This window comes from Geospiza fortis, unplaced genomic scaffold, assembly GCF_000277835.1.
Source record: "Geospiza fortis unplaced genomic scaffold, GeoFor_1.0 scaffold138, whole genome shotgun sequence".
NCBI classification, from domain to species: domain Eukaryota; kingdom Metazoa; phylum Chordata; class Aves; order Passeriformes; family Thraupidae; genus Geospiza; species Geospiza fortis.
In genome coordinates, this window is record NW_005054307.1 from 4,636,720 (window position 1) to 4,649,658 (window position 12,939).

The following is a 12,939-nucleotide window of genomic DNA, read 5'->3' on the forward strand; positions in this document are numbered from 1 at the left end:
CCCCTCTTATTAGTATCTCTCACTTTTTGAGACTAGACTTAGATTTTGGTATTTCTTTTTAAAAAATCTTACTGTTTTCAGCAATGCTTTTAATAGTGTCCTTTGTTAGAGCTGAACCATATCTTAACCTTTTTTGGTTCCTGGACTTGGAACAGAGTAACGACACATGAAGTAAGAGATTATATAAATAAATTAAGGCCCTGTTAAATTACTGCAGAGACAATTTACTGCACTTTTTTTTAGCAACTACATTTCTGTATTTTCAATGCTAGTACTTACGAAGCTGTCTTTGCAAACTGAATTCTCATTTAGGACCAAAAGTCAGCTCCATACTGGAAATAAAACAGGCACAGGGATTGAGTTTGTGTCCTGGGCTGCTGCTTGTTGCTACTGCTTAATTACAGCCATCTGCTTTGCATGCTTTTTATCTAAACTATCTAGAACTCCCTGGGACCTTTGTCCCTCCTGTCCAGTTTTGGGTGATATCGCATGCCAGGAGCCATTTCCAGCAGGCAGTGTAGGTAAGGCTCCATTTCTGTTTCCTTCCACCCTGATTGGCCATAGGACACCATCCCAGCAGGTCTTGTAGCCTCAAATGCCATCCCATCACACAGCAGAACAGAGAATACATGCCCTTCTTTTCATACCATGAAAATATTGTCCATTTTTGTCTTGGTTTGGAAAGACAGGAGTCTGCTAAGGAAGGCAGGAGCCTCCCCTGAAATTGAGAATGTAAACCCTCCCCACCCCTCCGAATTGCTACAATTTTAAATTAAGGGGCTCTCAGGCAAAGATATGGGAGCAGGCAATAACAGTTCTTTAATAGGGAAGAAATAAAAAGGATAAAATAAACAATACAGTCCACTGGAACAACACTGACAGAGTCAGAACCCAACCTGACACCCTGTGGGTCCGGGTGTTGGTGGCAGTCCGATTGAAAATGTGGCTGCAGTCCTCTGAAGTATCAGGCGTGATTCTGTTGGAGCAAGGGGAATCTGTAGAGAAGGATGTAGTCTTCCTCTGAAGATCCAGGAGGAAAAGGCAGCTGCTGTTCCTCTGGGGAATCTCGTGGAGAACAAAACTGAACTGCAATTTCAGAATCTCAGAGTATATGGGGTAGCAGTGCTTGGCTCCTCCCTCTGGGCGGAGCATCTCACAATGGGATGTTACAGTTCTTATCAGTCATGCACCGATATTCAATAGTCTGTTATCAGCGGAGGTCCCCTCCCGAGGAAGGTGTGAATGTGGTCATTCAAAGAGAGAGATAAGGCAAACTGCTCACTTGACAAGGTAATCAGCCATACAGATGGTAATGGAAAACATCTTGCATGCAATCTTCAACAATTTTGAATGTAAAAACTCCCACAAAGAATATCTTCAGGGCATAGGGGTGCTATGTAGGACCTGGAAGAGTATACCTAGGAAGATTTCAGAGTCAAAAGGTGAGGTTAGATGTTTAGGAAGAAAGAGCATGAGCTGTACTTGCAAATGACAACTGTTTCACCATGACCCTATTTATTTTTTGTAGGGACAGTGGTTTCCAGAAGAAGCAGGTGGATGTGTACAGTGAATAAGGTCAGTGCCTGCACCTTTTCCCCATGCTGGTTGCTTATACTTCATTCCATGTAATGTACGTGTTAGTCCACCTAGACAGGCTGTTCTTTGCTTTCTGTCAAACCAAGTGTGCTGCTGAGTAACTGAGTCATGGACAAGCTTGTGTACACAAGCTAAATCCTGTGGTCTTATCTCACTCACACACCCCCCCAGTTGACTTAAGGAGGACTAGTGTGAAAACACTGAAGTCAAGATTATAAAGATATTAGAAAATGAGTTAGTAGTGCCTGTGCCTGTGGCTCTAGAAAGAACAGCAAAGCAGTCCATTCTGTATCTTGTCTGACTCAGTGGTTCTGTAACACAACAATCTGAAAAGATTCTTTCTTCCTCCTTTTTTCGCGGTTGACCCTTACATTTGAACTCTGGTCTGAAGACAGAGTTACTAATTTTCTTGTGGTCTCTCCTGCAGTGCTTAAGAACATTTCACAAAAATTCCAATTCAGGCAAAATTCCTGCTCTGATATAATCTTTCAGTATCTCCTGGATCTTTGCCAGCAAGTTTCACAGGTACTGACAGCAGAGAGGTTAGGCTCAGAAATCTGAGATTTGGCTCCATTCAGCTCCAAATGGAAGTGCATGTGCTTTATGCTTGCAGGAAGCATCCAGGTTGTTTGCATTGCCTTGTTTGGGTTCCTGCAATCTGTTCCAGTCCCTTTGCCTCTCCAGTGCTAACCACGCTGTCTGTATGCAATACTGTGCTAGTTTCCAACATGCTGATGACTCCCCTTTGTAGCCCCTTTTCTTTCTTAATTGGATTAGAGCCAAAGTTCAGTTTCAGCACTGTTACCTCCCTAGCTCCTTTTTCCATTACTGTTTTCTCAGTCAATCAGCTTGATACCTTAGTGGAGCCTGTTGGTGTGTTCATTCTGTGCCTCTACTTGCTGAAGTCCATTCCCCAGCAGCACCACCCATCTCACTGGCTTCATTTTGGTCTCACCCAGATCCTGCTGCAGTGCTTCTATTCCCATGTTAACCATGTGCCAGTCCTCTCTGAAAGCAGCAGGGGAGAAGCCTGGTGCCTGTTGTTTATGAGTATCTGGCTTGGCTGTTAAATTTGGCCTGGAAGGAGCATGCTCAGGTTCTGGTGGGAAATTATGTGCATGCCATCTGGCCAGCTCAAAGTGAAGAGGGAAACTTGAGTATCCAAGCTGGAGATGGTAACTTAAAAAATCTAAAGTTCTAATGCCTACAAATCATATTCTATCCTCAGGATCTGCAGTGTCCCTCATAGAAAAACCATCTGGTCGTTAAATTTCACATCTCTGACTCAAGACATGATGTAACTAGTGTTTTAGAAAAATAGGTCAGTGGGATATAGGCAAAAAAAAAAAAGTTAAAAAGTAATTGAATTTTGTTGTGGCTAAAACTTGTAGGAAAAAAAATTCACTGAGGGTGATGCCTATCATGGGCAATTTTGGCATGCCTCATCAAAAGTCACTGAATTTATGCCTGGTAAATTTGCCTTTGGTTGAAAAACTTGCGAACTATAGAAGGATTGGCAGCACTGAAATCCATTTGTAATGGGTTTTTGTGAGAATTGTGGTACACAAGGAAGTAATTTGGCTCACAGATTGAGTTTTCTGTTTTAATATGGTAAACAAGATGCTACGGCATAGTAATTTTCTGAGGGAAAAGATACAGGATTTCTAGTGTTTTATCTAAACAATACAAATACTTGTATTAACTGATCATTTCTTATTTAGGTGTCTGAAGAAAACAGGAATCATGGAAGGTCATAAATAGTAAGCATATTGATAATTTTTTTTATTCTAAAGAGCTCTTAGTGTTTGTATGTTGATTTGTTCAGTTCATTTATCAGTTTCATAATTCAGGAATCTGTATTAATCCCAGCACTTTTTCTAATCTTTTTGTGACCTTCTATTAGTAGCTGGTTAACATCAAATGAGTTATGGTGTTTTCTTCACTTGATTAATGAAATGAGATCTCAGTTATTTTCACTGCTGTAGCAGAAGTCAAAGCACACAATTAGCCAGGCAGCTAAGGTCTTTATAGTACCTTGTGAGAAGTTTGATGGGTATTTTTAATTATTATTAAAGTAATGCTATTTTTATTAAACTCTCATATTATGTTTTCTCATAATACAGGAGGGCTTTTTTATTCATTAAAGGCAGTAAATTTTGTATTTTTAAGATGCAGCATGTATCAGGTCAATATAATATTCACCCAGCTTGCTAGGCTGTCTGTTGTCAGTATGTGTAATGGCTTGTTTGTACAGAGCTCCAAATAAAATGTAGTATGTTTTGTACATGTTTTTTATTTTCTGCTGTAGCACCAAAAGACCATTTTGATTTTAATTAATAAATTAAACTCTTGGAACTAATATTTGCGTAGAATTGAATGGGTTAATATCTTTGCCTTTCAAGTTTGGTAAAGAAGCCATGAAAAAGCACTCTGTATAAGTGCTTTTTAAAATTTTATCTCTGCTCACTTCCAGTTTAATTTCTTACCATCTCTTTGGTAATTAAGGTACTGTCACATAACTCACTGATTAAAAGTAACTAAACCAAGTAATGTAACCCTGTGAAAACAATTTCCATTTCAGGTTAAGCTGTGTCACTAGTGACTATGTAGGGTAGATGTGGTACCCTTTTGGGGAGTGTGTACCAATGGCTTGTTTTTTCAGAATGGCTGTATTGCTTCACAGCAAATGTATATCTATATCTATATGATACATATAATCAGAGGGTCATAGGCAGATTGAGTGACTTGGGTTGGAAGGGACCTCACAGATGATCTGGTTCTAACCCCCCTGCCATGGGCAGGGACACATGTCTCCATACATGACTTGATGTGTATGTTGGGTCTGAAGACCTCTTGCGGTAGCATCTCTGAGCAATCTGTGTGTTGTGAACAGAACTAGGGGTCAATATCTCATAATGAACCCCAGTTTGTCACTCCAGGTGTAAGGTGTCTTCTCAAAATAAACTCAACCTATTTCAGTTTTGTGAAGTATCCAATATAGCAGTGTTTAGCAACCATGTACTTCTAAAAAGCTGAAAGAGTACCACAGCTTTTTATATATGTACATAGGGGGAAATGTGTGTTCTTTTGCACAAATTAATAATGGAATAACACTTCCTGAAAGACACTGAGATTTCATGATAAGGCTGTATTTTCTATTAAGCTGTCTGAGTATGGCTTAAATATTGTGGAATATGGAATTTATATATTGCACTTTTTATTTTGTCTGCTGCAGGAATGCAGAATTATTTGTCAGTGAAAACTAATCCTTGAAAGAAAAGGTTACCTGTTATACACCCACAGTTGTCATGTAGCCAATTGTATAGAGAGATGTGAGATATCAGTCTTTCACATAGCACGGTCAAAAAAGATGAGTGTTCTTCTAATTCTTTTTTTTTTATTCAATTACAAAAAAGGAGGGCAAGAAGTAGTCTAATCCCATTCATAAAATGAGCTGTGTCAAATCCCAACAGTGCTGAAATGGCATGAAAATTGCTACCTGCTTAAGCAACTTTGCTAGTTCACTTGGAACTCTTCTATTAATTATACAAAATAAAAAGTTAATTCCATGGGCTATAAATCCTTTCTTAATGTATTGGGAAGAATTCTTTGAGGCTCTTTATTAGGCAGTACTGCATGGTTAAGATATTCAAGTTGAAACCAGTGTATTATTTTTCAGAGTAGGAGGGGAAATACAGTAATTTAGTTGCTTTGTTATTAATGCATAATGAGGAACTGCATGTTAGAATATATGTGTTGGCATGCAAATGCAATATTCTTAATGGAAATGTATTAATTGAGTGCATTGGAATTATTTTTAAAGCATGCAATTGAAGTTTTAAATTTTGTTTGTTAATATTCTAGCAACTATCCAAGAGAATTTTATGATCAATATGCTCAAAGCCAAGAAAAATCTGTGGTCAATAAAATGCAACAGAAATACTGGAAAACAAAACAAACCCTTATAAAAGTTACAGGAAAAAAGGAAGATGAGCATGTTGTTGCTTCAGATGCAGATCTGGATGCAAAACTAGAGGTTTGTAATGTTTACATAATGTCTGTTCTCTACTTCTAAAATTTTAAAGTGTTTTCATTTCCACCAACCCTTTAATATGTGTGCACATAGGATATAATAACATACATACATTTTTATAATTTTCATGTAATATCTCTTCCAGATTCTGACAAAAGTATCTATGTAAATTCAGGGAATATGGGGAATTTTGTAACACAAAACCCTATGTCCCTCTAACTTTATTTGGAACTTAACATATCTCAGATTTATTTTCATATTTTAGGGACAGATTTTCTCCTTTTGTTAGCAGGGGAGTCAGGAGCTTATCCTTTGCCTATGTCACTTTAGGGTGATTTGCTTTGGTTTTTTTCCTAAAAGTATTTTATTGAGCATACAAATGACATTTTTTTATACAAGTATGAAATACCACATATACCAGAAAAACATGCAATATGCTCAGGAGCAAGGTGCACAGTGCGTTCTACTCTGAAGGTTTCAAGCAGATTGGTGGGTTCTGACATGTCAAAAGAAGCTTCTGAAAGTCTTTAAAATCAGGAGAACTAATCCTGCTGTGTGACAAATACAGTCCTACTGTCAGTATCCTCAACCCTACTGAGGTAAAAAGAATAGGTTAAAGTTCTACAGAATGAAGACCTAGAATGTCTTTGAGACAAAGCAAAAAATTGAGGGTGTACTATGGAAGTGTAATAAGCCAGTTAATGTCCATGTAAGTTCTGTTTGTGTTGTTTTCTTACATGGTGGTAAATGTTTTGCTTTACTGGCTTTCTTGTAATTTCCTAAAAAAATATTGCTTTAGGAGTCTCAGTTTATTTAGGTTTTAGCTGAAATACAGGAGGCTGTAGTACAACACACGCAAGAAGAGCAATAACTTATCACCTGGTGGTTCTACTTACAGAGTCTTCACAATGGGTTATAAATCCAGGAGTACTGATGTAAAACAAGCTGGAAGTATGGAACAATATTTTATAAATACATACCTGAGTTTTTACCATGTCTGCTGTTTTGCAGACTCATCAGGAAGGATGCTTTGATAGCTCAAGTGGGGTTGGAAATAGGGAAACTTGTGTTCACACAAGCGGAATAAGCGTGTTTTGAACAAATTCTCACTTGCAAGTCATACTTCCAGTTGAAAAGACAAGACCTGTGTAAATTTATAGTCAAGCAGCCTTGAAAGAAAGCACTGACTGTGCCAGTGGTCTGTTTTACTTCTAGCTGTGTAATGACTCATATGGTAGAGTTTAGATTTAAGTTGCAGGCTGGAGGTTTTAGATGGACAGACAGAGAGAGTAGTAATTTTTCTATTTCCTAGAAATAATCTCAAAATATAGTCATGACTGACTTTTTTTTTTTACCTCTACTTCTTTGAAAGCTGCTACTTTAGAAATTTGTTTCCAATATGCCAATAAAACTTTCAGTTTAAATCAACAACCTTCTGTGTTGGCCATAGCTATGCAAGTTTGTTCTACTAGACTTCACAGTGTCTATGAAAAATTCAGTATGCATATTCCCACATGTGAGAATGATTGATTGATAAATATTTTGATAACTCTGTTCTACCATGAGGTTTTTAGAAGCAGATTTGTACGTCTTCATATCTATACAAAGATATCACCTAAAAAAACCCACACCCAACACAAGTAATTTGGTAACTACCAACTGTTTGTTGGAGACCTGTTTCCAAAGTTAGTTTTTCTTTATTTTCCTTCTGTAAAGTTGTGATTGGTCACTCTTTAGTTTCAGTAAAAAACTTAATTGAAAGAAGAGCACAATTGATAAGGGAAATACCAGAAATATTGCTCATTGTTCAAGAAGAAAAGAATGTTCCCTAATAATTTCTATGAAAAATTAAGGTCTTTCTTGTATTTTATTCCTCAGTGTTTCTTGCATACGCTTGACAAATTTTTCTGTATTTCGTTTCAATATCAGCTGTTCCATTCTATTCAGAGAACGTGTATGGAGTTGCTGAAAGCAATTGAACTGTATCAAAAAAGGATTTGTTGTAAGTATGATCAAACACAGTAGTTAAAATGATAAGAAGGTCTGCATTATGGAATCATTGAACAAGTGAAAAGGTAAAAATGAAAGCGGGGAACTACTAGTTTCATCCTATTTAAAAGTAAAGATGGTTATTTGTTTGAAGATTTCCCAGTTCTGATGTTTTATATATTGATATAATGCAGTGATAGCAATAATGACTGGAGAAAGCTTTCTTTAATTTTTTTTCCCATTGCTTGCTTGACAAATTCAAAAGTGTCTTGTCTAGGAATCATCACCACTTTCTAAACAGTTTTAGTGTTTTGCTTTTTTTAATCAGGATTGCTGATGAAGAGTTTTTGTCTTATTACTAGTTTTATAATTTAGTAATCTATGCTATTATGATGAATTTGATAATGCTGACTTGATTGTAAAAATTATGCAGTAATTAGTGATAGTCATTAGTGAGACATGGGGGACCTAATTTGGAAAGTTTCAAACAGCAAATTGTATTAAATGTCCTCTAAAGGTTCTCTGCAGTCCATATTGTTTGATTTCTGACCTGAAGGAGAGACTCCAGCTATGAAATCAGTAAATCTTCCAATCGCGTTTTCTCGAGGCTTTCATTTTTCTTTATCCAAAGAAAGTCAGAGAGAATGTTTCAGAATCAGGAGGTAAAATTGAAATACAGAATAGTAGTGTATCAAGTTAAAGAATTGGCAGGTGAAATCTGATGGAAGATTTGCATCAGATGCAGATGTGCATCTTCTACCAAAGAGTGCTGAGTCTGCATTGGAATTGACTGTTGCCATTTTGGAAAACGGCAAGAGGACTTCAGGACATCTTCTTTCATTGTTTTAGGCCATTCTCTCTCTTAGTCGATTGACATTGGTAGTATAAGAGATAGCCACTTTAAAAGACAAAGAGATGAGAGCATCATTAAATGTTTTTGTAAGGTTCTCTGTGGTCTATGGTCCCAGTTTAGAAGCAGTCAACAATTCAGTGTAAAATCACTTCATTTTCCTGTTTAAAAAATTATCAGTTTCTTTGAGGTAGATGTGTTTCAGGTAGTCGAAATACAGTGTTTGAATTTTAGAATGTTCAAGTTGTCAAGTAATCTTGCCAAGTAATTTGAAAGTAAATGTTCTTTAAAATGACGTACTAGACTGGTCATGTGAAATTTTATGTAGTCAAGCATGAAGAATGGCGAGTAAGAGAAAAGCCAGTAAATGAGTTTTGCTTAGTACAACTTGGAATTAGCTTCAATAAAAGTATGCTATCACCTGAGGCAGTCCAAGTGGTAAAAAAGAACTAAAAACCAACCTACCAAACCAGACAGAACCCAAAAACCCAACTCTGAAAGTTAACTGCAATCAAGATGTAATATAACCACCTCAGTTTTTTTTTTTAAGAAAGAAATAGCACATTTTTCCTGTTGTCCCATTGTGCTCGTGGAATTTTGTGGTTCTTGTTAAATATATCAGTAAATGTCTCAAATGAATCAGATCTTCTGTTTACTAAATACAGGAATTCTGTGAAATTATTTATTTTTGCTTTGCTGCTTAGACCTAAAGTGACTTAAACTGTTTGATGTTAGGCCGGTTTTTAAGCTGTTAGGAACCAATTAAATAACATATTTGACAACTCATTTATTTTTTGTTAGTTCTGTCTCAGGAAGAAAATGAATTGGGGAAATTTCTTCGATCACAGGGTTCTCAGGATAAAACAAGAGCAGGAAAAATGATGCAGGCTACAGGAAAGGCCCTCTGCTTTTCTTCTCAGCAAAGGTATATGGGTCAACATTTGTGTCTGATTTGCATAGTACGTGTGATAATGGTAGTTGATTCACCAATGTCATCATTCATTTGGCCATTTGAAATGTTTTAGGAACCAATTGATAGGAAAATTGTTGACAAAATCTGCTGTAATATTGGCAATATTAGTGACTTCTTGAATTTTTCCTGATGCTGCTTTTTGTCCATAACCTGCTATGTCTATCTTCAGATCCCCTGCCTGTTCAGCTCAGTAGCTCTAAGACTGTCCTGTAGCATCTCCATAGCTTCTCCAGCAGTAGGGTTGTAAAGGAGCTGATGTCAGATCCTCTCCTGCTTGGTAGCAGTTCTCACTCTGCAGAGAAGTGCTGCAGCAAGCTCACTGTGGAGGTGTCTGCAAGGGAGGGAATGAGTAAGGGAATACTTTTTTCTGGGCCATCGAGTCTCATACCTCAGCTAGATAGAGGAGAAGGGAGGAGTCTGAATGCCATCTTCTGCTTGAACTTTAGTGTAAAGTTCCTCTGAGACAAGATCCTAGATCCCTACAGAGCTCTTGTAGGTTGTGCAGGGGCAAGTAAAAGGTGAGGAATCCAGATGGACACACAAGCACACTAAGACCTGCTGTTAACCAGAGTCCTTCATGTGTCACTGACCCAGTGTTTGCTCTAGGAGTTTAAAAGTAACATTACCTGATGTCATGGTAAGTATTGTGATGCTCTTTTTCACAGCATTAGGAGTATGAAAGGATCAAATTCACCATCACTCACAAAGGAAAATTTTATTTCATTATGTTTTACAGGATTTTGGAGGGCTTTTAACTACTATGATACTTTCTGACTTTATCTTAACAGTGCAGTTGTTTGGCTCAAAATGAAGCATAGCATACAGAGCACTGAGAATTTCATGTGTTTATCTTGGGCTAGAGTTTGGTCATTAGCACCTCCAGTAACAATCATGCCTGGGATCATTAAGGCACTTGTAAGGCACCTTTGATCAAAAGTGCTGATGACTTGCTCCTTTATGAGGCTTAACTGTTAATAGAAATCTTAGTGCATATCTACATAAACTAAACTTTCTTTTAGATATCTTGGTAAGAATTTGTGGAATGAGAAAAAACATCATGGAAAATGGAAAAAAACCAAGTCATATTAAATTCACATATTATAGCTCTTGCCTAGTACATTTTTAAGGCATCTTTTTAAATAAATTCACATTAAAAATAAAAACAAACACTTGTCTTTCTTCTTTTGAGCTGTCCTCAAACTCTTGTTGAAGTTGGGACTGCTTTTATTTATGTTTCATGCTCATAGCTAGCTCATTAGCTGGAGATCAAGACAACATATCTTGGGGTTCTGCAGCCAAAATGAGAAATTCTCTTATGCCAAGAGACTTCCTTGCACATTAAACTGTCTTCTGGTGTGGAGCTGATTGAACCCATTCCAGTGGGGTGCTGCTGGAAACCAAGAGGGAAGCAGAAGCAGCAGGAGGAAGCAAAGCAAAAGGAGTAATACTGTCTGGTGTTGACATCCCATTAGGAGCTGAAGTGATGGCATAGGGAGGACAACAGTGTCCCCTACTGCCTTTCCAAAGTGTGGTTGTCAGAAGAAACATTTAGATAAATGTCTGAATCTTCCAAAAGAAAAGGTAATGTCCTTCAAAGAAATTGTTCCAGTTACCAAAAAAAAAGAACAAAAAAAAAACCCAAATAAAAACTCAGATAATTATCTACCTGACAGATGACTTATTTACATTTGCATTTGAAGACTGAAAAGGCTAATGGAAGTACTTTTTGTGATGTGTTTAGCATGATATTCCTGATACATCTGTAATACTTTTCCAGTAATAAATTACCTTAGGTATATTTTTATAGTTGCTAAATGAAACTTGTGAACAGGAATGGTAATAACATACAAGTGGTCAAACTAAAATACATAGGCACAGTAGAAGTGGTTTCTTTTCCACTCACATGTATAATTGAAGAGTTGCTATTTGAACAGAAGAGTTGCAAACAATATTCATTCAAAATTACTGTGTTTCATGTGTACCTCCAACCATGTGGTAGAATCATCTGAATGTACACTGGCACTTAAGTGAACTGTATTGGCTGTATATGTGTTTTTTTTTGAGTGCTAGTAAACTGTCAGTAATGCTTTGTGGAACAACATTTTAACATGTTCCTCTCCTTCCTCTCTTTCCTTCATGCCCTCTGCCAGGTTAGCACTCCGTGCTCCTCTCAGTAGGTTGTATCAAGAAGTGGAGACTTTCAGATACAGGGCCATCTCAGACACGTGGCTGACAGTGAACAGGATGGAGCAGTATCGGACTGAATACAGAGGAGCTCTGCTCTGGATGAAAGATGTGTCTCAGGAGCTGGATCCAGATCTTTATAAGCAGATGGAAAAGTTCAGGAAGGTATGAAGTTTCCTAGAAGGGATTGCCTAATGAATGACAATGAGGCATGGTTTTGATTCTTCCAAGAAGGGCATAATTAAGAAGCAATAAGGATGCCATTTATCTTAACCTCTTCTGTGTGAACTGTAAGGAAAGGCGTTTTTTAGTAGTTTATTCAACTTCAGCATATATCTTTGTAATTTAAATAATATAACTTTTTGAAGAAGGTTATCAAATTTTGAATACTTAGTGGTGATGCCTGAATGACTAATAGAGGAAGACATGTCTGCTGTCAGAGGGGGAAGGAGATACTAATTTTTGCAACTAAAAAACAATAACAGAAGTGCGCTACCTAATTTATCTGCTGCTAAATTTTGAGGGCAGTTAAAGACCAACATTTTCAAAATTCGCTATTGTTGGATTTTGGGGAGGAATTGCAAATCTGGAATTTATTTTTAGGTTCCTGATGCAGTTCAGTGTGATTCTTTGGCAACTGCTGAACACTAAAACTGCTAAGGAGGCATTCTCCATAAATAGCCTTCATTCAGTGTCGCTCAAGTTTGCTAAACTCCTCCCCTCCCAAAAGACTTGCTAAATCATATGTCCTAGGTGGTAGGCTGCAATTTTGCTACCAGCTGAGAGTATAGAATTTATTTAGGCTGATCCTGTCCCAGTACAGGAGTGAGACATTTTCTAGTGAGACATTTTCTAGTGAGGCCCTAGAGCCAAGTTTGTTACAAGTCTATAATGTTCACAGTTGGCTGTTTATAGATGCTGCGTATCAGGAAGACTTAGGATCTTAGGTATAACCAAGTGGCTCATGCTTTGAGTAAAGGCAGTAAAAAAATTTACAGAAATTGTCATAATGGAAAGCAGAGGTCTAATAACAGAAACTGTATTAAAGTGTACATGTATATATGTATGTGGCTTAGAGATAGGTAATGTATAAAAGAGAAAATCCTGTTAATTGATGGCTTAAGCAGTCTGTAACTGAAAGTCCTGGAAGATAAAAGGTATATAATTGTGGATTTTAAAAGCTTGACTAAACCATCCTAACAGGAAAGGACTGGCATGCATCTAACTATGCTATTTTTTGTAAACCAAAGTGGTGACAATAGCAATTAAGAAAGGGATGGAACAAATAGTGCCCCAGTTAGTCATCTAATCTTT

At 37.2% G+C, this 12,939-nt stretch overlaps 1 protein-coding gene across 3 annotated transcripts in view; it reads left to right on the top strand.

The window, feature by feature from the left end:
• The first annotated feature begins 1,526 nt into the window (after positions 1 to 1,526).
• ICA1 (islet cell autoantigen 1) overlaps positions 1,527 to 12,939 on the top strand; it is a 56,791-nt gene continuing 45,378 nt past the window's right edge. For all 3 annotated transcript variants that reach the window (XM_031066753.1, XM_031066752.1, XM_005418561.2), the window contains exons 1-6: positions 1,527 to 1,575; positions 3,318 to 3,356; positions 5,461 to 5,632; positions 7,559 to 7,631; positions 9,270 to 9,393; positions 11,592 to 11,790. In XM_031066753.1, the coding sequence (XP_030922613.1) occupies positions 3,340 to 3,356; positions 5,461 to 5,632; positions 7,559 to 7,631; positions 9,270 to 9,393; positions 11,592 to 11,790 (585 nt within the window). In that variant the 5' untranslated portion in view covers positions 1,527 to 1,575; positions 3,318 to 3,339. The remainder of the gene's footprint in view (positions 1,576 to 3,317; positions 3,357 to 5,460; positions 5,633 to 7,558; positions 7,632 to 9,269; positions 9,394 to 11,591; positions 11,791 to 12,939) is intronic.